Genomic DNA, 26,909 nt, shown 5'->3' on the forward strand with positions numbered 1-26,909 from the left:
AAATGTAGGGGGTAGGAAGCATGAGTCATCTCTAAATTGAATATGTATCTTTTTCAAATGTCCTGCTGAGAGGGTTAGTTGGAATTCAAAAGCCTGTGCAACAAATTCTAAAACTGTTTCTTATATATGTGTAGTTTTTCAATTGTATGTGAAATTTTACATTTAAATGTTTATTTACGTGCTTACACACCCAAATTATTAATACTTCTCGCCTGGTCCCATAGATTAAAAACAAGCAAACAAAACCAACAAAAAACACTGGTTGGACATTGCATTCATATTTTAAATGCCTTGTGTTTTCACGCTTACCACGTTAGCCAACTACTCTTGATAAAAATTAGTGTGCTTGTTTGTTGGACTTCTCATCTAGAGCCTGATTCATGAAACCACTGGGACCCCACTTTGTTCATAGAACATTTATTTAGTCCCTGAATCCCAGAGCAGTTTCTTTCTCGTCTTAAGCCTTTCCACCTCTTTATTCTCTATTCATTTAATAAAGCTGCTGTTGCTAGTTTCAAATGCAAACATTTAATATATTCTTTTATTATTTTTTTCTGGCCCAAAGTCAAGAAATCTGTCTAGTAATTGAATAACTTACTATTGCAGCAAACTTTTGCATTTGGCTTTTTCTTAAAGACAAAGGAGTAAGGAGTTTGAAACCGCAAAACACACATACAGACATAAACACTTGTCCCCTGCTTTGTAAGCATATATGATAGCACAAAGAGAGAATTTGAAAATAAGAGGAGTGTCAGAAAAAAATCCCCAGGGTATGAAAAGTGGTGGCAATTTCAGATGTAGTGCCTTGGAGTATTTCGTCTGCACTTGGCTTTTTGCTCATGTGTCTAAATAGATGGGCGTGGGAGTGTAGGTTTATCTTAGTGCATCTGCAGAGGCAGGTGCAACGCTTGCCTGCAGCAATAGCAATTTTTCTTCTCTCTGTCTTTTCCCTTCCCATATTTTGGAGCTGGGGTGAGAAATGCAAGCTCTGGCAGAAGTGACTTCAGGTTAATTCCAGTTCCAGGCTCTCTGGGAGCCCTTTATTGCCTATGGTTCCTCATTTTGTTTCAACCTCTGCTTTAAGACAGCCCTGCATGCAATCTGCCCATGGCTGGTAAGCATGCCTCCCTACCTTCCTGCCATCTGGAGCAGCTTTTCTCTCTTTCTCACTTATTTAATTTCTATATAAGCTCAGGTTTTAACCGAACACATTTATTTCTTGACCATACAATAAGCAAATCTGTTAGTGAAGAGCTGTGTATGAACTGATGTTCCCTGTGAATTAGAGCTCTCTATTGCATTTTATCCCATTAGGCCTTCCAAATAAAGGTGGGGTTTTTGTCTTGCTGTCTTGATTTGCTGAAGTGTTAAGTGTGAATAAGCACAGGGAATCACTGCTGAGGGGCTAGTGTCTGAGAAAGCGTCAAAAGCTTTCAACTTTGTTCTTTATTGATTTATAACGGGAGAGCAAGCATTTCTCTCTCCCTTTTGTTAACCTGTTAGTGCAGATAGTCTCAAGAGTTTGGCAAGCACTGCTGTACTTTTTGCCCATCAACTGTTCTTCAGGGCTTTGATAAAACCCACGGCTTCTTCTCATCAGCCTGTTTGACACAGATTGTGTGCTTCCTTTCATGTTTTCTCCCTTTGCAATTTTTAACACAGCCATGTTAAAAAGTGCCTTGGTGTATGTAGTTGTCTGCAGCCCAAGCCTCTGTTTCTTCACAAAGAAGGATTTGGGAATCCATAGGAGGGTGGCAGCCAAAAAAACAATAACAAAAGGACAGTTGTTTAGAGGGAGAAGGGGTAATGTAGGGACATTTTTTTAAATTATTTTTATTATTTTTTATTTTTTAGGTTCCTTGTCCCTTCCCCAACTCTCTGAAGAGAGCATATCAGAGTGGAACTGTCAACTGGCAAGTTCTGCTTGCATGCATGAAGGCACAGTTACTGAAGGCATATTTGCTTTGTAGTGACCTGGAAAAAAGAAAAGAGTTTAATAATTTTAGGTGCCCTTTTTGAAGCTGCAATGTCAAATGTGATTTTTTTCTGCCCAGGACACAAAAGCTAGAGTAGTGTTGTTCATGTAGATATCGTTTCTTTCTGAATATGTCCACAGAAATGTTATACACCACAAAACAGGCAAATAGCTCTGTTCAGCATTGCTTGTGAATACAAAAGCAGCAGAATTCATGTTACGAGGAAGAAAGGAAACAACCCTACTAGAACCTGTTATTCTGAAGCTATCTCTGAAAAATTCTCCCATTTCCATCTTAATTCTTTGATAAAAGATACAAGCATTCTTCTGTAGCCTTTTTGAAGACATATGTATGCATTCAACATCATACATGGTTTATATACGAGTACAATTTAAAAGCGTGGGGCTGGCGGTGAGGGGGGACCATGCATGGGCGAGATGTGCCTTGTCATGGAGACTGAAAGCACCTTTCCCTCCCTGTGCACCGTGCCTTTCATGTAAGGTGATGCCACGTTTCCCGTGGGTTTTCGGGAGCGGGCAAGGATTTTCAAGGATTCTGGTCCCTGGGAAGGGTGAAAAGTATGGGATACGTGGCAAGCACCGGTTCTTGACCTGCAAGCAGAGGAAGGAGGGTAGCACTTAGCTCATCAGTTCTGTGGTGCCTGGCTAGCAGCTTCTGACAAAGTGGTTCTGAAGTGTTTCTTAGTAAGCTGCTCATCCAACTATGGACTATTGAAAGGTAATTGTGTGCAAAACCATGATACTGTGTACATATCTTGTGTAGTACTAATATCTGGTGTATCTTCAGGAAGCCTTATTTTTAATTATACGTAATGGGATGAGAGGGAGAGAAATGGTGTCTGGAGGTGCCGTTTGTCCTATTTTCTGTGGTTCTGTGACAATTTGGGGAAAAGTTTAGACTAGGAGAGTGAATATAGGTTGCCCCTTACTAAGATGAGAATCTGCCCCTCTTTTTGGTTCCTTCTTCTTGAAAGATATCCTCACTTCATATCTGCAAGCTTTTGCAACCTAGAGACTATCTGAGAAAGTAAAATTGCTCTGAAACATCTACACATTGTAGTTCGGCCTTTTTGGCATCTTTATCCATGCCCTTAGCATCTGTATTCATGGTATACTCATTCATCTGCTGCTTTTATAGTTGTATGTAGCATGTAAATCAAGATTTGAAAAAACATAAACTGTGTTCCCATGCACAGCATTGTATTATAGATTACAAGTACATATTTACGGTATTGCATCGTGCTAACAAAAGGTCAAGAGGGAAATATCGGCTATGATGAGTTAGGAAGATTAAATGTTTAACTGGTTTAACCTAAATTAATCCATGGTAGGGGTTGGAAGAGTAGCTTTATGTAGTGTTAATGTATCACGACATATCTTTTCTGTATGCTTGTTCTTTGTGAAATAGTGTTTTTAATATGAAAGCGTATTTGAAACTGCCTGTTTCAACTGCCTGTTGATGGATTAATTACCTACAAACGTAGATATTGTTTCTGGAGCTGGAAAGCCCCTACTTGAAAAAAAATAAAGGAAAAAAAAAGTAATAAGTAGAAGGCAGAAGAGACGAAGCTTTTCATTAGTAGAAGTATAACCTGGGTTTATTGAAGAGGAATTAAATAAGCTAAGGTAACAAATATAATTGTCTTCAAAATGAGCAGGCTTACGATTCTTCGTATTTAATCCTAAGTAACCAATATAATCAAGAGATAGCATTGCAGTTGGTTTATTTCCATTTTTATACTGTACTAATTTGTTGTTGCTTAAGAATAGGTATTGCTTTGACCTTATCTACTATATCTAGAAAGTCATTTCAACTACTGTTAAAACTAATGATCATATGATAAGCTGAATCATAAGAAAAGCATTATTTCAAGCAGATTAATTCCTTATTTCTTATTTCATGATAGAATTGACTTAGTAAGTGGCTATTAGCAGGTCTTGAACATCTCTTGTGCTCCTATTTTCTTCAGACCACAATACCTGCCTACTACTTGTGAATACCATAAAAATAATGTATCTCGATGCTTCTAAATTGTTTTGACATAGTACAGCATTAAAGTTGAAATATATAAAATATTATCATTCTAACTACAGTTATACAGTTATCACCTCTTTGATGAAAAGCCTCTTTGATGCAAGGATTCAAGAAAACTCAAAGACATGTAGATAATAGATTATTCCATTTTGCAGAGTGCAGTTGTTTGCATTGCCCGTAGCAGCCTTGGCCAGCTGCCTGGGTGCTTACTGCCTTGCTGTGGTTCATCGCATCGGGAGTGTCTGGGGCATCTCTCAGAAAATTGTGCTTCCTGTTTTTTTTTTTTTTTTTTAAATCAAAATTAAAAATCAATTGTCCTTAAAATCAATGTCTTAACATGCATCTGTCTGTACAGTATATTTCAATTAACACATGTCTGCCTGCAATCTGTAGAGACTTAGTTGTTAATTTTTACTGGGAAGTGTTTCATAGATAGTTTTATTTCCTCTTCACATGATTTAGGTTACCACGGCCTTTACTGTGAAGAGGAATATAATGAATGCCTTTCTGCACCCTGCCAGAATGGAGCCACCTGCAGAGACCTCGTCAATAGCTATGAGTGTGCGTGTCTTGCTGAATATGAAGGTAAAATGGTTTTTGCCTCTTGTTCTTTGAATTGTTCTATGTGTTTCTTATAATAGGTTCTGCTACAAACAGATACAAAATATCCTCGATTGAGCAGAAAGAAAACCCACATGTGAAATTAACAGAAACAAACTCTAACGTAGATCCTGATCCCATAGTCTTTATTCAAGTGAGTCATTCAGATGTTGCTGACCTGTGTAGTTAATCATGTGACAAATGTATGCCCTTGTAATGGGGACAAATAGTTTGTCTGTTCTTCTTAGGTATTACTTCTCTTCCCCTTCCCCTTCTTTTATTTATTTATTTATTTATTTAAAGCTGTTTTTAAGACATGTTAGAAAGTGGTACGTTTCTAAAAGACGTCATAACTGTTAAATAAAATTTTTCATCAGCTATTCTTGGGAGACATTGTAAGGAGGTCTTTCTAAATCTTATTTTGTATTTTCCTAGTGAAGGGAGATAAAAGCACAGTACTAAAATATCAGTATTTGAAACAGATCAGCATAAAGGAGAAAAAATGAAAGTTTTTATTCTGGTTGTTCATTTAGAAGACTGTAAAGCCCAGAGACAGCAGTAGTTCTGTGATTTCTCCTGTTAACCACATGTAGTCCTGGATATATTTGAATGGAATCTGTCTTCAGTTTTTCATAAGTAATTTATCAAATACAGCAGAAAAGTATGTGTTCGGCTGTAGAAATTTTTTTTATCTTGAAATAGATTTCAGTTTTAGACAGCGTAGCACATATTGGCTCTCTGCGATACATCCCTTTATGGAGGACTAAATGCTACTTTGTTTTGTGTATTCTGTTTTGAATCATGCTGTGAGAAATTTTTGAATTTATATATCATTGCTATTAAAAATAAATATATTTTACATTGGATGACTATGTTCTGTGGAACATTATCCCAGCATTTTTCTCGTTAAGAGTATCAATCCTTATCTGTGTTGATAAGTAACACTCACTCACAGCTTCTTTTCATGCTGGTGATTGCACTTTTCTTGGACAATAAAAAATTCATCATTTTAGAGGCTTAGTGAGGAAATGACCCTCAGCTTTTCATGACAGTTTAAAGAGCACTTAACCATAATGTTATGACTTCATATTCTGTTTTCAGCCATCGTGTACATGCAAGTGAGAGCACTGTGTTTTCAGCACATTGTGCTTCAAATGAACGCAGGGGACCTGGTCCTCTGAACAGTTTTTCCTGATAACTGAGCTTCCTTCATTCCATACTTAAGGTATTCAGTGACACTAATGAATGCAGCAGAGGTAACCAGCTCAAGATATTATGTGGGCTTCAATTTTACCAACACCTGCCCCTGTCTGCAGTCCCCAATCCTGCCTCCGCACCCTCTGCCTTCCCCTGCGTGGGCTCCAGGCTGTTAGCACTGCTCTGGACTGCAGCATAGGCCAGCATGCATGGGTGGGCTTCTGGCTATGCTGGCTTCTGCTGCTGTGCTGCAGGAGTAGTGGCAAGAAGCTGAGTAAATCAGGTGTTTACTTATAGGTATAAATTTGAATAAATTAATGTCTCCTCTTATTGACTTAGCCGTACTCCTCAGTGTCCTGCAAAAGTCACTCAGAGGCATCAGAATGCCTATTAAAGAAATTCTTACATCACATTACTACTGAAGATGATTATTGTTCAAATAATATATTGAGGAATAATATCATATATATAACATATAATATAAAAACAAATATAATAAATAATGAATAATGTATTATACGATATGTATAATATTGAGGAATTTTACATAGCTGATCAGATTATGCTTTATTGTACCATTGGTTTTTCATAGAAACTCCAGCAGTTCTTGGTAGCAGAAACTTCCCTACCTCCCTTGGTGGGTCAGAAGGGAAGCACGTGCGTTAAAAGTTTAGCCAGCATAAAATACAGGGCTTTGGTTTTATGGTAGGCTTGATAGCTGGACATTGTTGTGCTCATCCAGATGAAGTTATTGCCTGTTCTGACTTCAGACTGTTAGCGTGGGTAAAGTTAACAGCAGTTACTAATTTTTCCCTTTCAGGAAGGCACTGTGAATTATACAAAGACCCTTGCATTAACATCAACTGTCAGAATGGTGGCACTTGTGACAGTGAAGGACTGAATGCTACGTGTATTTGTGCACCTGGATATGCAGGCAAGTTAATTTGTATATTACACAGGATGTCAGTGTTTGCGGTATCCAACACAAATACCATATAAGACAGCATCTCTTTAAGGAAACAAATTAATTTGGACATTGGTGAATTGTAATCAGTCTAGTGAGAATGAAAAGTTATTGATATTACTTGCAGCTGCTTTGAACTTTAAAAATTTTGCAGCAAAAAAAAAATCTATGGCTAAAGAGAATTCACTAGGCTAAGAGCTATTTAATATGCCTTCTGACATTTCTGCTTGAGACTAGATTGCATTTTAAAAATAACATATTTGAAGAATTTCAGGTAAGCTGCTATACTAATTGGACACTGTTGAAACTGGAGGATGTTTTAACCTTGACCTATTAGTTACTGTGAGCTGAAGAAACAACTCATTCTGTTACCTGAATATGCAATTGCTAAAAGCCCTAAAGTGCTTGTTACAAATCAATTTGCACTTTCAGAGTAATGGTAAGCAGCCCGTTTAATCCTTTGGCCTTGTATTTAAATTGACATGATTGGTGTAATCCAAATATCTGCTGTCAAAATAATTTGCAACCTGATATTCTGTTAGTCATATAAGGTAATAGGCGAGTCATAGGAATAGATGAACCTATTCATAGCCTTTTTGTAGATCAAATGGTGCTCTTTGTTCTGCGCTTGTTAAAGGCCATTAAAAAAAAAAAAATAGACTTAGCTTTCTCTTGCAAAATGGCTGTTTCTCAGAGGCAATGATTACCTATATTATAATTACTCTAGCACTTCAGGATATATATATATATATAGCAAATTGTTATATCACATTTACTTTGGAAGGAACTCATATTTAAAGAAAGGGGAGACGGATAATCTAAGTGAGGTCAGTCGAGTCACTTAGCCCTCAGGCTTTGTTTTCACCTGTTTGAATGAGGATATTTCTTTTTTAGGGGTTCTGTGAGACTGACTTCTTGAAACATTATGGAATACTTTGATGTTCTGAGAATAAAGATGCTATTGAGCTACAAGGCGTTATGCAGTTAGAGAAAAATCAAATGACATTGATGTCATACCTGATAAACAGCTGCTATATAGACTTTTTTTCTTTTTCTCCATGATATAAGGTGAAGAATGTGAAATTGATATTAATGACTGTGACAGCAACCCCTGTCATCATGCTGGAACTTGCATAGATCAGCCCAGTGGTTACACCTGCCATTGTCCACATGGATGGGTTGGTGCAAACTGTGAAATACGTAAGTTTTGTAAAAACTTTATAGAACTTTTTAAAATTATATATATAGTAAAGTTTGTAAAAACTTTACAAAAGTTTTATATATATATAGCTATGTAGTTGTCCTAAAAACTTCTAAAAGTGATACAGACGTTACAGAAATTTTCACTTGTCTCTAAATATCTGTCTGCTGCACTCTAAATCATCTGTAAATCATCAAAATTCTGTTAAATGTGTTTTAGAGGAAAATGCTGAACCAGATTTGGATGATAGGGATGAAGCATAAGGTTGATTTGGATGAAGGTGAGACTGTAACTGTTCAAAAGTGTCTATGGAAGATAGAAAATTCTGTTTCTGGGCACCCTGCTTGGTTGAGGTGCTGGACCAGATTGTCAAAGATGCTGTCTCACAGTTGGGCACTAAGCAGTTTGCCTTTTAATTGCATGTATGCTTCAGAGCTTGTTTTCATACTCGCCTTGTGTAAAGGATATTTCCATAGAGCCATAAGCAAGGTGCTAACAGACTGGCAGCAACTTCTGAGCACCTGCAGTTCCAGCAATGTTTCTGAAAAACTGCTTTGAACTTGCTTACCTAAGGAAAAAAATCCTGTGTAATTCTGCTGACTGATGTATGCATGCTGTCATTATCTTTTTCAGGATGAATTTTTCTAACTTTAGGCCAATTTCCACTAGGTTTGTTAGAAAGGTAAAGGTCTCCAGAACAAAGTATTTCCTAACATTTAGTAAGACTTACAGAGGTTCTGGGGTTGGGTCTAGTAACAGCTCCAGTGTAATCCTTCTTACCAAGGAAAAAGCTTTAGCGTAAACTCACACTAAAGTCTAATTGTGGATGATTTAAAACAGAAATTAGACTTCATTATTTCTGCTGCTTTGAGAGCTGCTTTGGATTTCGCTGATGACTTGTTCTTGGGCTTCAGATGTCTTCTTTATTAGAAAGTTTAGCCATGTATTTAACTGCTTCAATGCTCAGATACTGTGCTCATGGATCCCCTCGAGATATTACACAGATACACACGTTTCTGTGGGGGGATTTACACCTGTTAGCACAGCTAATGTTGCAGTGATATGCCACATATTAAAAAAAATAAACAGAAGGGACTCAGGACTCAGAAAACTCCTATTGTGCACTCATGAGAAAATGCCTACATAAAGGATGGAATAAAAAATGTTTTCCTTATCTCACTTCCACAAGGAGGATATGAAACTTCTCTCTCTACTTACACATTACTTAAACATATCAACTGCTTTTTAAGTTTATTTCTATTCTATTCTGTTGCCCTACAGTCACTAAGTTTGGCTCTTTGTACCACATATACCTGGTGTAAACGCATGGGAAGATGGGTGAAGCAGAAGGTGGAAGGAACCTTTTCTATTGCCCAGCTGCTCAACTATTCCTGCTTGCCCCTGTAAGGGATGCATGCCCCTAAGCACTGTGTAAGGCAGGTGAGGTTCAGGCTTACATCTGTGAATAGTCAACACCAATTCCTTTCTGACCCCATTAGTAAGTTGGCCAGAGGGAGAGTGGATAAAACTATGCTTGAAATTTCATTCTCTTGAGGGAGGAGATGTCTCTGCTTAGTGCATATTTCTCTACACATAGCATCTGCTTATACTTGAATCGCAGTGGCCTTGTCTGCTGCTCAGGAACCTGGTGTTTCTGCTCATTACACACGTATAAACTATGTAAGTTTAAATGATGGGAAGGAGCAATAGCACATAGTTGTTGCTGTTTTAAACCTTTCACTAGCTGATTTTTCTTTTATCCTGTGCTTGCAGTATCAGGAGGCAGAGAATTATCTAAGTTAACTGGCATTGATAATACTGCAAGTCTGATTCTCAACCAGAAATACTGGACCTTTTATTTCCATCTCAATATTTGGGGAAAAAAATCATATAGTATTTTTCATGGCAATTGCTCTCAACTGAAGAGGTTAAAATTGTTTTTTTCAAACAAATCAGGACAGCTACTAGAGTGTACATATGTAATAATAACGTAGCAGATATTAAAAATGCAGTCTAAAATTTCTGGTTTGGATTAGCCTTTAAGGAGTGAAAACAGGAAAAAAAATCTTTGCATAGTCATGCAGAGATATATTTTGAAGGACAATTAAATTTAAAATTTGAGGGTTACCAAAAGTTTCTTCAATAAGCATAACATCAGCAAACGTCACACATTCCCTTGCTATTAGTTACTTTGAAACAGCATCAAAGTAAAGTGCTGTGTTGTTATGGGGCCCTGTGATGCTTCACAACAGTCAGATCTAAGTATGGACATGCAGCCTCTCTAATCAATGCAGTGGCTTATACCCAAAGCTGTGGAAGGTTTCCTAAACCGCCTGGATTTTAACAGGTACATAAAGGATTATGCAAATAGACAGGGACTGAGTTTTGAAGAAATCACTTTGCAGAAGGATTTGAAAGCATTTTGATCTGCAGATTTTTCTACAGAACTGTGTATCCCCAGGAAGTTCTTTGTGCTGGCTCTCTCCTGCACTGAGTTATCCAGCTGTTCCGAACCCAATCCTGATCATGTCCAGAAATAGAAAGGCCATTTCCAGCTCTTTTCTAATCTGGTGCAGTACATCTGGACTCACTGGAGTTCAGTCAGCAGTGCGTTGGATTCCTGTCCACCTCTAAAGATTGAATCTTTTGGTATTTCTGCTTCTGTTAGTCTCTCCATAGCCCCTTGAAATATTTATCATATTGCTTCAGCATTTTGTGCATAATGGTTAATATCGTATTGGAAATTAAATTTAAACCCTGTGCACTGGCTTCCTCACTGGACCATCCCTCTGAATGCTGGAAAAAGACAGGATAAAGCCAGGCTTCAGGCTGCTGAAAAGGGGAACAGTCGGGGCTGCAGGAGTCATTTGACTGGGTGGATCACATTTTATCTTAGGTGATTTTCTGTTACTAGCCATGAAGCATGAAAGAGACTGATGTACTGATGTACATTTTTTTTCCTGGAAAAACTCTGTAATTGCTGTTAGTAGTTCCCAGTTTTTTCCACTGTCTGTTTTATGGGCTTGAAGTGACTACCCTAGTAGGATTTCAGGGTTATCTTTTTGTCAAACTGCACTCTTTAATTTTCAAGTGCTGTATATACAAAAAAACAGTCAAGTGAAATGTAATGTGCCTAGGTGAACTGTGATATTTATTATATCATCTTATTGTTCTTACCAGTGTTAGCAATACTGATCAATTAGGATTAAATTGATCTTAATTATAAAGAGTAGATTTTTCTTTTCAAGATGAACTGTATTTGCCTAAAAAGCTAATGGAGCATTCAGTGTAAAAATGCTACAAAACATCTCTCATGAATTCTCTAATGCCTGCTGGTTACTTGTTAATATCATAACCTTTGCCACTTCTTAATTATTAATGTGGTTACCAAGGTAAGCCAAGCCATGTGGTTGCTTGAGTACTAATATTAAAAAGTATTTGTAGTGCAGACTGTATGGTGCTCATTGAAATCTAATTCTTAATTAATTTTATTAATATTACTATGACAACTGAAAATACAGTAATTTTGAGCTGTCATATGTTCTTTCTAATCTTTGGAGTATGAGCTGTTAATCTTTGTATTTTTATCTGCTGGAGAAGAAAGGAGGAAATATCTCTCATACTTATCATCCAGAGATGGAAGACACAGAGTCTAAATCAGAACCGTCTTCCCATATATCTGCTCACATTAGATCTGATTTGGCTTAGTCTGACAACCTGACAGAACCCACCATGTGTGACGAATGTGCTGCAGAACAAAAATAGAAACCCATCCCAAACTGCACAGAGCACAGCTGCATTCACTCCTCAGAGCCTGACTGAGCAAATTGCAGTAACAGCACTTCAGAAACATTAAATCCCTGAATGATTCAAGCTGATCAAAACTTCACTGATCTCTGAGGAAGATAACACAAACAAGGGGTCCTGTAAACTCAGCTCACATTTGCGAACAAAAAGTCTAAGCAAGTCCAAGTGCAGGGGTGCATCAGGACAGCCCTTTACTATTGTAAACAAAAAGCAGTCATTTCTTCAAACTCTGCCCAGATGAATCCCACATGTCAAACTTTCAGGCTTTCTCCCTACCTTACTCTGAGGATTTTTTTTTTCTAGTCTGGCATTGATAGATGATAGTTTGAATATCAAGAATAAAAAAAAAAAAAAAAAAAAAGGTTTGGAATATTTAAATGCAAGAAGCCTCTTCTAGATTAGCATTACTTTAAGGTCTGCTTTGAGACCTCTCAGGGAAATTATGCTCGAGAGAAGACTCTAGTGGGCTCAGTTTTATGAAATGCCCTTTTTGTCCTTGAAATGATGGTTCTCTATAGATGATTCTCTAATGCGTATCAGCCTTCTGGAGCTTTCCAGAGCACTATACACCTTACAAGAAGAATGAAAGAGGCACAGTTTTTCTTGAGCACAACAATTTTATGTGGAAGGACCCAAACATGTTCACGTCCAAATGTGTTCCAAAACCAAAATCTTCCAAGTCTTACCACACATCATTCAAAAAGTGAATCCCAAACATAAGGTCTTTGGCAGAATGAAGTTGGAAGATGTTAGTGCAAAATGTAATAGGTTTCTTGAGCAAAGCATCATGCCTACACATAGGAAGGAACTCCTAGACCTGTATTATCATATTTCTGGCTTCTGGTAATATTGTCATATTACATATTTCTGGCTTCAAAAGCCTGCACAAAAATATGGAAAGTCAATATAATAAAATAATTCTATTCAGCAGGAAGGATATAAAATACTATTTAATACTATAAAAATACTATTTAATACTACAAAATACTAATTATACCTTTTATTTCTCATTGGCAGATCTGCAGTGGAAGTCTGGGCATATGGCAGAGAGTCTAACAAACATGCCTCGTCACTCCCTCTACATCATAATTGGGGCTCTTTGCGTAGCGTTTGTCCTGATGCTGATCATTCTGATTGTGGGAATATGTCGCATCAGCCGCATTGAATACCAAGGCTCTTCCAGGCCAGCCTATGAAGAATTTTACAATTGCAGAAGCATCGACAGTGAATTCAGTAATGCAATTGCTTCTATCCGACATGCCAGGTTTGTTCTGGGGATGGTAACTTTAACAAAAATCTGTTATGATACGTAATTTCAGTCCATGCGTATTGTAGCTAACCACTGCTGGCAGAGAATGGGCTGCTTTGTTGTGAAAAGACAGGATCACAGGCATTGCTCCTTGTTCTTTTTGATCCCTATTCTGTTCTCAGCTCAAGTATGATAATCCAGCACAACTCCTTGAAGACAGTGGGAGTTATTCTGAGCTTATTTGGTGTGACTGGTGATGAGAGACAGATGCAGTTCCTAGCCTGTAAGTTTTTTGGGGGATGTAAATACTCTTTAACAGATGCACACAAATAATTTGATTAGACAGCAAAGCCACTTGTTGATTTTATGACTAATTTACCAGACTATTCAGTGAGACTCTTTTCAAATCACTGATTTTTTGTGCCCCTGTTTGCCTCCAGATGAGGATCTTTCTTACTTGCTTTTCTAGAGATTGTAATCTCTTGACATTTAATTTTAATGGAGCACTGGCAAGCCAGGGCATCGGGTGTCAGAATAATACAAAAGTAGGGCTGGAATGGATTCAACAGCTGCAGTGCAAGCTATTGTACTGATGTAGCATTAATTATATCTAGCTCCATGCCAATAATTTTCTTTATTCAAGTCCTTTGGAGGTTTCTAGAGTTAGAAAGGGCGTTCCCAAAATCCAACCTAGATTTTCTTTTCTATGAATTAGGCCACTTCTTTCTTACTGCTCTTCGGGTTGTCATGGACAATAATTTATCACCATTCTTTTTCTGGTAATCATGTAAATCAGGTTTCCCTCCTTCCATTACTCCCTTTCCCTCTAAACAAAGCAGAACTACTTTTTTAATTCACAGACTAAGCTAACCCATTCTTTCAGTATCTCCTCCTGGATCATGTCAGCTTCTTTGCTGGTTCTCTGTCACGTGTTCTGGATTGTCTTTTCTTTTTTGAAGGATGGTCCCCAAAACTGGAAATAGTTCTCCAGCTGAAGCTTTACCTGTGCCAAACAAACTAAGCAATCACCTCCTGTATCTTAATTATGTCATTACTGTTCATACATTTGAAAATGAAACTTTTTTTTTTTTTTAAATTAGCATTACACTAGGGATGTTTTAATTTTGTGACCTGTTAGACCCCTTCCTCACCCCCAAGATCCTTTCTGCCATGTTGCTTCCTAGCCAGTGTTATTTTTTCTGACATCTCTCTTAATAGGGTAGATCTTTAATTTTTCTTGTTTCTTTTTCCCATTTCTTCAATTTGTCAAGATCACTTTGAATTCCAACAAAAGCATTCATATATGTTACCATTAAAATGCTTTTAAAAGAATGGAGGGAGACATGTTCCTGTGCAGTGACATGGAGAAATGTGTGCGTGTTGGTTGGTGATTGCTGGTAATTCATTTTCTGAATGCTCTATTTCTGTTTCAGTGCAAATTAAGTAGGTTAATTTGTACCAGCACTGAAGTTTTCTAAGTTATCTGAAATAGATGAGGAATTCCCACAGGCTCAGTTAATCACATCGCAGCTTTGGGAAGTAGCTCTTTAAACTGTTCCAACTAGATTTACGCTAAAACATTTGTTCATTGTCAACACATGTCAGCCAGTAAATGTTTTAAAAAGACAGTTGTGTATAGTTTATTTAACATAACAATCTAAATAATATGAGTGTTCTTTCAACTCTTCCCTTGACGTCTCCTTTGCCACTCAGCCTTACATCTCTTCTACTCAGCATCTCCACACCATACACATCCTGAGAAGTGGTTTGTCTTTCAGTGGTGTGTTGGAAGAGGAGGAAGTTGCTTTATGGCCCATAAAAAAGCTTTATAGCTTTTTATTATTTGGCCTTGTGCACGTCTACTGTTATGTACTGCTCATCTCCAAGGGTGGAGAGTAAGGTGCAAAATGATATTGTTAATCTTTCAAATCAAACACCTCTCTTACGACTGCAGCAGAGAAGAATGTGTCATTCCTGTTCAGTTCCTACTCACTGAAGTGGTACTTTGCGCTTCCCAAAGACTGGGAATGGTCTCCTGAGGATCAGTGGGAGACACCTGAGTTTTCTTAATTACTTCTCAAAGCAAATTTGGCAGCTCTCTATCCAAGGGCACCAAGGGAAGGAATACCAGCAAGACAGGATCTTTTGGATATGAATTCTCCCTGCTTTTTAGAGTTTTGCTGGCAGGTAATGGAAATGGTAAAACGTTTTCCTGTACAAAACCTTTCAAAAAGAAATTGGGCAAGGTCAGGTCTTTTCACTACTCTCTGGATTACTCTGACTAAATTGCCACTTATAACAAAGGGCAGAAGTTTAGAAAAATATAAGTTTGCATAAGGGTTAAATAACTTTCAAAGAAGTCTTTGAAGTGGGACGCATTCATGATGACTGTTCAGATCTATATTATGCAGTTAAAAATCATGTTATTGGAACCTGTCAGTAAAGGCTTTCCATATCTTGGGAAAGGTGTTTCTACGTAATGCAAATGAAAATAAATGTTTTCATTCCAAATAATAATTCTCTGACTCTCAGAAAATGGATGCAGTATAAAAAGCCAAGATAGAGCTGCCAAGTCAGGTAATTCAAAGAGATTTAGTGTGAAGATTATTGTGTTCATTTTGGCTTCAGGAACACATAAAATACTGTTTTGGTCATTTCAATCCAGGAAAAGATGCACGACTTTTATAGTTATTTTTGCATAAAACTACAAATCTGCATACTAAGAATACCCAAGTCTGAATTTTCAGTTACCATATTTAAGAGACCTGACTTTCAAATAATAGGTTCTCAGCATTTTCTGAAAATCACCCCCCTTTCTCAGTTAGATACCAAAAGTTATTAGTAATTTTGGAAAATGTAGGTCTCGAGAAAAGTGAGTAGATTATTTCCTTTAAATGTAAGATTTCTGTCGATGTCAGTAGGCATCCAGGGAGTGTGGATGCCTCTTGCATATTCAGTAAATTATTTTAAGATCACTTGTTCAGGTTTCTCAGCAGATCTTTATCCTGATCACTTTTTATAATTTGATCTCTGCTAATCAAGGTGCTTTGCTGTAAGCAAAAATGAACGTGATCAAGGATAGTTACTAATAAATGTCTACTTTTAGTGAATGTTCTTAGGATTAGCAGATAGAACTAGACAGTATTCTAACAAACTGAAGCACAACTGTCTTTACTATTCATTATGCAGAGAGTAAATAAATACTCCAGTTATTATTCATTTTATCTTTAAAGCTTATAAATTTTAAGGCCAGAAGAGAATGTTGTTATGAAATAATTGACCACTTGCTAATGCAGATCTAAGACTTCACTAGATAGGAACCAGAAACTGCTGTTGAAACTGGATCATTCACTTTAGAAAAGCATCCATACTGATTTCATAAGATATCCAGTCGCAGAGATGGAACTACTGGAAATTTTTCTTGTGTTTTGATATCATTAGCATTAGATTCCAAGCACTTCTTACAGTGTAGTTTGCTTAATTCTAACTTCCACATGCTGACTCTTGTTCTGTGTATGTGTGGGCTGGAGAGTCTGGTTCATCAGGCTCTGATTAAGTCATCTTGTCACAGCAGGGTAAGCTTCTCCCCACCACACGTCCTGTGCATGTTCCATGCAGTGAACACGTTCCTGTGTTTGAGTCTGCTGTGTCAGACTGCAACATCCGAGGCTTCCTCAATCTGATGAGCTTCAGTATGTTCTCTTTTTTTACCCTCTACCAGCATCTCAGCTTTGTGGAAACTCTAGGATTACAGTTCAGTTATATTAAGGAATGCACAATACCACTTGTGCACTTTTTTTTTTTTTTCAGTGAATAATGCAGAGGAAATTATTTTCTCATTATTCTGCTCCTGTGGAGAGAAGAATAATCTCTTCCTCCTGTGGGTATGGATTTTTTTCTTCTGATCTCTCTCTTTTTCTTCTCTTGTTTAAACTTATTTGTGGTCTCCTTATATGAATTGCTGTTTTTGAGCAGAGTCACAATGTGTGGTTTCTTTCTTCTGCTTTTGGGACCACTCCAAACTCCAGCCTATCTCACAGAAGTTGGAGGTTATCATCTCCTTCAGGCTTGGCCATAAATTTTCTCAAAGTTCTACTTGAATGGAATTGGAGAGGTTAACGACTCTCTATGGTTAGCCATCTTTTGAAATGCCCTTCTAAGAAGTGGAGAGGCAACCCTGTGCCATGCTTGAAGTAGAATTTGCAGACAGACAAACATGGAGCAGCCTGTGCCAGGAAGAATTCCCGCGTTGAGTAGGATGTCCCCAAAGTTGTCATGGAACACTCAGTCTCTTAGGCAAGTTACACAGGTTGATTATGCTCAGTGTTTCATTACCAAGTGTATTTTCCAAATTCCATGCTCTCTATGCCACTAGGAATTATCTCTGATACATACATTGGAACAGTATCATTGCTCATGAATAGTCATGTCAATGCTAAATGTAGAGGCCATAGAACTTTCTCAGTCCTCCTGATATGCTCTGTTTATAGATCCAAACTCAAAATTGTTCTTCAGATGTAGTATCATGGTAAAGCTAATGTTATCCGTCATGTCCCTCCCGTCTTCTTCCAGTATGCGTGCATCTCAGGACTGAGGTTTAGCCATCTGGTGTACAATCTTTGTTCATAGATGAATAATCTTGTGTTTGGTCATACTTGTCTTTTTCATTTATTAGTATGTTTTTTTTGTTTGTTTGTTTTTTGTAAGCAGTCTATTAATTGATCTGGTGCAGTTTGTAGCAGGAAACTGCATCTTTTCACTATTTATTACCCCTTTAATCATTGTTTTTACAGATTGTATTGGCAATTGTTTTATGTTTTTGTCATCAATTAAACTGTACAACAGCATCAGATCCTTGTGTGACACTACTAGATACACACCCATTGAACTAGGACATCCCATTTAGCAATTTTGCTTTGAGACCTCCAAGTTTTGTGTTAACTCTGTTTAGTGTTACAAGCTGGGACTGGCTTCTGAACCGTCTGATCAAAGCAATGTGGTCTACCAGTTAGATGGCTCAGCCAGGCCACAAACAACTACCATATGTTGTGGTCTTTCCTCGGTGTTTTCTAATTAGGGGCACATGTCAACTCTGACCTACACAAGAGAACAGATTTTGTACTGTTTCACCATGTGCAACAAGCCATGTGTTCTCTGTACCTGTCAAAAAGGCAAAATTTTACTTAAATCCCTGGAGAATTTTCATCATCATTTGTGTCTGTGAAAAAGCTCTGTTTCCTTTAAAACCTTGAGAATGATGCAGAAATTCAGAATTTACTGCTGCCTTTGATTGGTAAGATGCCATAACTTGATTCCTTGATTTGATCCTTGGAATTTTATCCCATATATAGAAAAACAGATTTATCTATTATGAAGCTGATGAGGGAACATGGCCTGTCTATACTAAAGTAAACTAGAAGAAAGCAGACATTCCTGCATGGAAATGTTATCTAGTGTGGCCTTATTGACAGCTGAAATACTTAGAAAAATGAGATTACCAACAGATAGATCATAATACTTCCAGCAATTTTAGTTTTATCAACAATTCCAGATCATTTTAAATAGCCAAGAATTAAATTGGAGTGGTCAGGAAGTTGCATGAAAATCTTGGAAGAAAATCAAGTTAAGTTTGTTTTCATATAAATATTATCCTCAAAATCTGAATTTTCTGAACCTCACCTTCCAATGCGCACAAATTAAATTAACACAGAGTTAACATGGTACGTAGGAAGGGAATAAAAAGAATCCTTTGTTTGGATCACTATACAAATAAGTCTTTCTGTTTCTATGTTAATATTTTTTTCTCTGCATCAGGTCCATAGGGAAGGCAGTTTTTGGCACTCTTTTGCCTCATTTTTATATAATCCTTTTCATTATTTATAATTCCTGTAATTGTAGTCATTTTTAACATGTAAGTCATGTTTCTGCATGCAAGTTGCATTTTAGCACTGCATCTTAATAAATGATAAGACGCGTGACAGATCGTCTATGCAGTGCAAAGGCACCTAGATGAGTTTTGGACGTGCCGGCACTGGGGCCACAATGATACAGCCACAGGAAATCTCTGTACTCTGTTGCTTATGATGCCTTTGCAAGACTGGTAGGTTTATGTGGCATTGCAATAACCTAACTGCCATTAATTTTGTCGGTGTTGCAAATAGCATGCTGAATGTTGATAATTTCAACTTGCTTCTCAAGTGGATGTCAGGTGAGCAAAGTCTTCAAATTATTTTTTTTTTTAATTCTTTGTCTACAGTTTGCAACTCAATTCACTGCACAGCTGTTGGATTTCCAAATGCAAATGTGATATGGTTGTCTGATATTTGCTTTTTTTTTTTTTTTTTAAATATGTATGACCTGACCTCAATGTTGGTTGTTAGAGTGGGCTCTAAAGTAAAATTCTGGCCTTGTTGAAATTGTATCAGTTTCACTCTCGCCTTCCACAGTCTTCCCAGATTCTGGTACTGCTGAATTCAGGAGCTGAATTCCTGCAGAATTCCTTTGATACGCAATCTGTTTATTGTGTTATTATTAATCTGATGCATATATTTTCGAAATTCCAGTTCAGATATTTAAATATCTGTACTTCCAGAATGTTGCAATACAATTTAGAATTTACCTAGGCTCTCTGGGTTTTTTTCTCACAGCATACCATCACTCAGTGGGTTGTTGCCATTAACTTGTTCATACTTCTGTTTGTCACCACAAGCTTTCTTTTGTTTCCAGGTTTGGCAAGAAATCCCGACCTGCAATGTATGATGCAACCCCCATTGCTTATGAAGATTACAGCCCAGATGAGAAACCTTTGGTTACACTGATTAAGACAAAAGATTTGTAACCTAGTGTATCTTTTTTGCATTATTTTTCAAAAGGATGGGCTACTAACCTAATTTAAATATTTTTAAGAAAGCATAAGTAATTTAAAAACATTAGATGCTTCAAAATTTTCTGTAGAATATTTAAGAACCAATTTTCTGCAGCTTTTAGTTTGGAAAAATATTTTAAAACAGAATTTGTGAACTTGATGAATTACATTTTAATGTACCTTGAGCTCTATAAACTATAAGCTTACGATAGTGTGTGCTTTTTTCTTGGTAGACACTATTACTAAACCCAGATGAGTTTCTTGTGGTTGTTACAGAACAGAAAACAATAATTAATGAGGAATTCTTTATGACATGTCAGTGCCAGCTTTCTAAGTAGAGGTAGGAAAAATGTGAAGCATAATATGATATATAATATATCCATTAATTAAAAAAGTCTAAAATGTTTGTGTTGTGAAAAAGAAACTAGTAAAAATTATTATTCCTAATCTGAATGAATTAGCTTTTGCCTTATTCCATGCATGGATAGACAACCTATTTCTCCATTATTTCCTGAAAGTTGCTGGAACATATTCTTGAGTTGATGTTTGACATTTTTGTAATAGTATTCAGGCTAGGCCTTGTATAATAATTAAAGTGCCTCCTGAGGCAAAATAAGGGCATGATCCTTTAAGCATTGAAATCAATGAGAACATTTCCATTGACTTCAGTGGGCATGGGATTAGATCCTACAATTGGACTGAATCTATATTTTTCTTTAAAAGTTAAAGTTTTTTATATTGTGAGTAAACTAAGCATATGGTTTGAGTTGTTTGTTTCCTAAGGTTGTTGATGTACAATATTGTTTCATGAAATATTGTGTATTTCTCACAGTGCTTCTAATTTAGGATCAGTATGTTTTTTTTTGTTTGTTTGTTTTTAATTTTATTTTTTTGTGGCTGTATTTGATTGCTTATGGGCTTCTTAAAATTCTTGCTTATTTCAGAAAATATTGAATAAATGTTATCAAGTGAAGATTGGAGCTGTTTCTTTTGTTTTTCTTAATTTGAAAATGCAATGTTGTCTATAAATTTGAAAAGACATTCATGTATGTGCTATAAGTAATGCCTAAGAAGATATTCCAGCTGTTAACCTGAAAAACAAAACAAAAAAGTACTTTGTTTACAAGGTAAGTTATTTTAGCAAAAGTTAGCTTGGAGAATGGCAGAAATGGAGAACTATGTGATATTTCTGTTGAAGTATCTGTTTAAGCTTTCAGTACAAGATAAAGGCAGGTGAGTGATGAGGTTTCTCTGATTTTAGGTTTAAGGAATTGGGTCAAGGAAGAGAAAGCTCGGGTTCAAATCCCTCATTAGTTTAGGATGACCTGCAATGAAAAGTTCTACTCTGGTTAGCTCTAAAAATCTAATGCTCATTTTGGGGTGGAGATGGTAGTAAACCTGGGAGTAAAGCCTGTAGTAAATGACTTAGTAAAACTGCTCCCTGTTATAGAGAAGCACTGCTCAAAGTAGTCTCTTACTGTTATGAATGGCTGGATGGTTGAAACAGGACACAGGTTAGTAACAGCACACTCTGAATTATGTAAATGCTAAATGCATCTCTGAAATACAGAATACCTTCCCTGACGTCCTGTAGCTGCTACCATGGACTTTCAGTGATATTGGCATAAGACAATAATTGATACTAAGAGACCTAAAGAAACTAGACTTAAGCCTCCCTTTCATTTTTCAGGCACAGTTTGAACAAAGGTTGTGTATTTGCATCTGATGGCTGTCACACTAGTTTTTTTTTTTTTTTCATTCTTTTTCTTTATTCCAGGTATGAAAACTTTTTATTATGGTGACTTCCAAGTGACTTCCAGAAATGCTTTAAGAACTCCTGCCAGAATAACACTGTCAGAAGCTATACCCTATGCCATTTTTCATATCTCGTGTGGAACAGGCAAATACATTTGAGTTATAATTGATTTGCTAATCAGGTAGAAAAGAAATACCTGTTCTTCAGAGTTTTTGGTCCTTTTAGTGGCAAAATAAATGATTTATCTTTGAAGAACTACAAAACTATGCAAAGTATGTAAACAAGGAACTTGGTTGTTCTAAGGAACATACATGTTCATGGTCCATATTTTACAAGAGAGATGTTGCAATGAGCAGTAGTCCTTCTGCATATAAATCATGTCTTGGTAGGGATTCTTGACCATTCTGTATTTCTCTCAAGTGACTGACCTGAAAGATAAGTAATTTGTGAGGAGCTATTTTCCTGTCAGCTTGGAGCCTCCAGCTTCTGTAAATCATCCTGTAGTTCTTGTGAATTGTGCTTTGAAAGTTACTTTTCCTCCTTCCAATTTATTTTATTGAACTCTGATGGCATGTTATGCATGCTCTGTGCATGTATCAGTGCACTTCTCAGACATTTGTGAGGCACTGCACTGCCTGCCAGATGGAGCGGCCCTTAGACCTGAGGGACACAAACCTGTCCTGAGATATTTCATCCCAGCTCTGAAGCTGCTAGAACAAGTTGGTTATAGCCTATAAGCCATACCATGTCTTTCTGGGGATAGACATTAATGTGACAAAGGACATCTGCTATTCCATACCCTCCTTCTACAGAGAACAAATATAGCTGTATAGCAAATACCACCTGCTATTATTATACCACACTCCCCCCCCCCCCCCCCCCCCCCCCCCCCCCCCCCAAATCATCCAGATGCAGAAAAGGGCTGGTTTTATGTGCTCTTCCCCCTGGCAATGGGCTAATGGCCTACAGATCTCCTGTAGCTGGGGACAAGTCTCAGGGCTTGTCATTGACCTTCAGCGCTTGTGTTTGGCCCCTTTTTCTTCCTGGCCTGAGTTTGGCCCCTTTTTCTTCCTTCTCCCTCTGGGAATAGGAGAATATCCCTGAGTGTTCCTCCCCAGCAGCACGGACAACTCATCTTGCATCTGGAGTACTGTGTCCAGTTCTGGTCTCCCCAGCACAAAAATGACAGGGATCTCCTGGAAGGAGTCCAGTGGAGGGCCACAAAGATGATACGGGGCCTGCAACAGGTTCCCTGTGAGGACCCGAAAGGCTGAGTGACCTGGGTCTGTTCAACCTTGAGAAAAGAAGACTGAGAGGGGATCTTATTAATGTTTACAAATATCTTAAGTGTGGGAGACAGAGGGATTTGGCCAACCTCTTTTCAGTGGTTTGTGGGGACAGGACAAGGGGCAATGGCCAAAAAATGGATCGCAGGAAGCTCTGCACCAACATGTGAAAGAACTTCTTCATCGTAAGGGTGATGGAGCACTGGAACAGGCTGCCCAGGGAGGTTGTGGAGTCTCCTCTGGAGATGTTCAAGGCTCATCTGGATGCCTACTTGGGCAACCTGCTCGAGGGAACCTGCTTTGGCAGGGAGGTTGGACCCGATGATCTCTGGAGGTTCCTTCCAACTCCTACAATTCTGTGATTCTGTGATCTCTCTTGGAGTGGTGTGAAACTTGCAGCTAGAGCTCAGAGTTGTGATACGTGTGCTAACAGGAAAATGTCATGATTTACATAGACTCTGGATGGAGTCAACCCAAAATGTTGAAGACAGCGTCCCTGTTCTTGTGGTTGGGTTAACTGCAAGGCCCAAAGAGAACAGTTGAGCACAAAAGCTAGAAAAAACGTTGACTAAAACCACAAATTTTCCCCCTGTGTGGTCTCCAGAGGTGATGTGCAGCCAGCCCCTTGGGTGACCATGGCTGGAGGAGAACACTTGGTCCCTCACGGACCAGTTTTCAGTAGCTTGGAAGAGGCCGGACCTCCATCTTCCACGGGCTCTAACAAACTTCATCTTCCAAGCCAGAGCGAGAGCCGATACGGAGGGCAGTGCACGGCTGGTAAGGAGCCAGGGCTGCCCGGCGGGGCAGGCTGCGGCCCTGGGATGGCGGCACCCGCGGGGTGGCAGCACCCTGGGGTCACCCGCCTCGCCGCGCCGCCCGAGGGGCCCGGATGCGAGGCCGGGCCGGGCGTGCAGTGGCAGCCTGGGCCGGGCAGGTGGCAGCAGAGGCGCTGCTGTGAGCTCCGCGGCAAGCGCGGGAGGGGGCCCGGCCGGCTCCGGGCTCCTGCCGTGCTGGGGAAGCTGGCGAAGGGGTAGGGGTGTGGGGACGGGGTGCTGGCCCGGCCGGGGCCCCGCCTGAGCGCCCGGTGCAAGCCTGGGCGAGCCGCATTTGTCCCCAGCTTAAGTGCTCCTGTCAGCGGATGGATCCAGTGGGGGTCGGGCTGGGAGGGCTCCTCCCCGAGCTAGCCCCCGACCGTGCCAGCCCGGGCTGGGGAAGGCCTCCCGACAAAGCCACCCGGCCGATCTGGCCCTGAAGGAGGACTGGGAAGGGTGAAGTCTCACGAGGTGGAACTTCAGTCGCAGCACTGACGTTTTCATCCGATCTCGGCTTCGTTTCTGGAAACGGCTTGGCGTTCCTCCAGCAGGCCTTTGCTGACAAGCACCTGAGCAGATATGACGTTCCTCAGGATGTAGAGTTTCTCCTTTATAGCAACAGACACCTGATGGGGAATAAATTCAGCACCTCTGAATGTAATTATGTGTGTGGGTAGCTGAGAGGAATAAAACAGGTCCTCCTCACTTGTGTGGCTGGAGTTATGACTACAGGGAACTACTTTGCCCCTTCAGATGGCTAAATCCTTCTGTACCCAAAATTTCCCTGATTCCATCCCCATTTTGCCCGCAGCCTCTGAGCTCTGGAAGAGCAGACCCGCATGCTACAGTAGGCAGAGCTGTGCCCCTTCCCTCCAGCAGGGCAAATCCAGCCCAGCCTCCCATCGGGTGCCTCCAGTCCCATTTCTGTGTGAGCACCACTGGCTTTGGGAGCCTCTTGTTCCTTCACTACCACCATGTTTCCAAGCTTCACATGCTACGTGGTGTTGGCTGGGCTGATGCCTGCCATTTGTAGGTGCTCTGCTGTCATGGTCCTGGCCTTGGTGGGGGAGCAGAAGCCTCCCATCGGCCTCCCATCGGCCTTTTCTTCCTGCTTGGATAGGGGAGGCCAAAAAAAACCACAATTTGACTCAGGGAAGGGGTTGGTCTCTCAGACTATTCCTTGTTATGTATAATTAAAATAAAAGAGTGCATTATTAAGAAGAGCTATTGAGTTCCTACACATTCCTAACATAAGAAATGGGAGCCTCAGGGCAGTCCAGTGTGTGCCCAAACCCTCTTGCCAGACCTGTGGGCTACTGTGAAAGCGATGTGCTGGGTTATGGCTTTCAGTCACCTTCTATTTTGCAACAAAAAGTGTGTGGGGAATTGTTTGTTTGTTTAAAATGTGTTTTATCTCTTGGAGCCTAATACTCCTGTGAAACGCTCTGTACAAGCAGGTGAGCAGTGGGAGAAGGGCAAAGCACTTGGTAGGTGCCAGATGAGAGATATGGAGCAGAACTGTGCTTTGACCTCCTTTCTTCTCCTCTTTACAAGTTTGTCTTCTGTTCCTGGAAACCTCGGCCAACACTATCTGCCAACACTATGGGGCCATGCAGGGTCAGAAGGGATGGCATGAAGTAAATTTGAGTCCGAGTCACCTTTATGTCCATTTTAAGCATCTTATCAGGGAAATGGGACTGGCCTAAGGCCAGAGTCAGAGCAATCTGAATTCTGGTGCTGCCTCAAATAGCTGGAGATTGTTATGAAGATGGGCTGAGCGCAGTGTGCTCTCAGCTCCCACAGGCTCCTTAGCCTGATGTGCCGGTCACTGGTGAGGGCTCACTCAGAAGTTGTCTTTGTACTTTCTGGCTCTCCACTTTCTGCTTGCACTGGAGGTGATCCCACTAGTGCAATTTCTGTGCTGCAGAGCAGCTTCTGTGGGATCCAGCTTCTGAATCCTTTATAGCGTTTCCTAGCCCCCCATAATTTGGAAGTGCTCCAATTAGGTGAAGGTGATTCTTTCTGATGGGGAGTGGGTCAACCAGTGAAAACAAACAAAACTTCAAAGTGGTTATGCCACATCAAGCCCCGTCTGGGCTCAGTTGGCTTCATTCCTTCTGCAGTGCAAAATGGATAACAAAAATGACCTCTCTGGAAAATTCAGCTTTCTCAGTTATTATGAATTCCATTTCTGAATCCTCTTTTTAAGAAGTTTATGATAAGATGATTATTGTAAATAAGCTTCCCCTTTAGCAAAGAATAAATCATCAGATAGGCTTTGTTTGGTGAGATCTTTGGCAAAGGAATGTAAATAAATAAGCTAACTGAATAAACTTCTTTATCGGATGTGCTGAGCAGAAAAGGCACAAAGTTAATCATTTAGGAAAATAAGCTGGTCTGCTGTGCTTGCTTCAATAACAGGCCAGGAAGAGTCTAAGGGAAACAATCTGCTCTAGCTCACTGACCCCAGACTTTTTGCTAGAGTCCCACAGACCCAAAGAGATCCTGTTTATCAGTCTGGAGGCAATGCTGTCTCCTCAAGGAGATGCTCTTTGGTCTAGATTTTTGTTTAGTTTCTTTTCCTGTAGACTGGTCTTCTTCACTTCGGGGTTAGCTCCCTGCAGCAGAACAAAGATCTGTTATGAAGCCAGCTGTGACTTCTCTTCCACCTCCTGGGAACAGTACATACATGAACAACAATCTGAATTTGTAGTGTCTTAAGCTTTGGAGTCCGTTCTTGTTTCCAGATGAGCAAGTTAATGTCCTTGTGCATGTGATGATACATGGATGTCAGCCCATCAATGCCCAAAGAAATGAGCGTGTGACTGCTCTGATCTTTACCTCAGGTTTTTATTGACTTAGACGGATTTGAGCTAATCTGAAGTAAGTCTGGTTGGAACCTGAGCCGAAGAGCCAGAAACAAGTTGCACATATTACCAAAAATGCGCATAGCTGTTGTGGAACCAGAAAATCACCTAATGCAACTTAGATGACTTTGGCATGTAGTAACTGCAATCACACTTAGTTTGTCAGCAGAAGATTTAATTCTTACCTCCTCTCCCCCTAATGGCTTGAGGGATGATTATTGCCTCATCATCCTTTGCTTTTTCCCTTTGCTTGTGCTGTATCTTCTAGCGTGCC

At 39.3% G+C, this 26,909-nt stretch overlaps 1 protein-coding gene across 1 annotated transcript in view; it reads left to right on the plus strand.

Moving 5' to 3' along the window:
* The window catches only part of DNER (delta/notch like EGF repeat containing), a 121,271-nt gene extending 100,384 nt beyond the window's left edge, over positions 1 to 20,887 (plus strand). Inside the window, exons 9-13 of the mRNA XM_040567133.1 lie at positions 4,494 to 4,616; positions 6,649 to 6,762; positions 7,861 to 7,992; positions 12,818 to 13,064; positions 19,776 to 20,887. Coding sequence (XP_040423067.1) covers positions 4,494 to 4,616; positions 6,649 to 6,762; positions 7,861 to 7,992; positions 12,818 to 13,064; positions 19,776 to 19,887 — 728 coding nt within the window. The 3' untranslated portion in view covers positions 19,888 to 20,887. The remainder of the gene's footprint in view (positions 1 to 4,493; positions 4,617 to 6,648; positions 6,763 to 7,860; positions 7,993 to 12,817; positions 13,065 to 19,775) is intronic.
* The last annotated feature ends 6,022 nt before the right edge of the window (positions 20,888 to 26,909 follow it).

Source organism: Cygnus olor, chromosome 9 (assembly GCF_009769625.2).
Source record: "Cygnus olor isolate bCygOlo1 chromosome 9, bCygOlo1.pri.v2, whole genome shotgun sequence".
In the NCBI taxonomy this organism is placed as follows: domain Eukaryota; kingdom Metazoa; phylum Chordata; class Aves; order Anseriformes; family Anatidae; genus Cygnus; species Cygnus olor.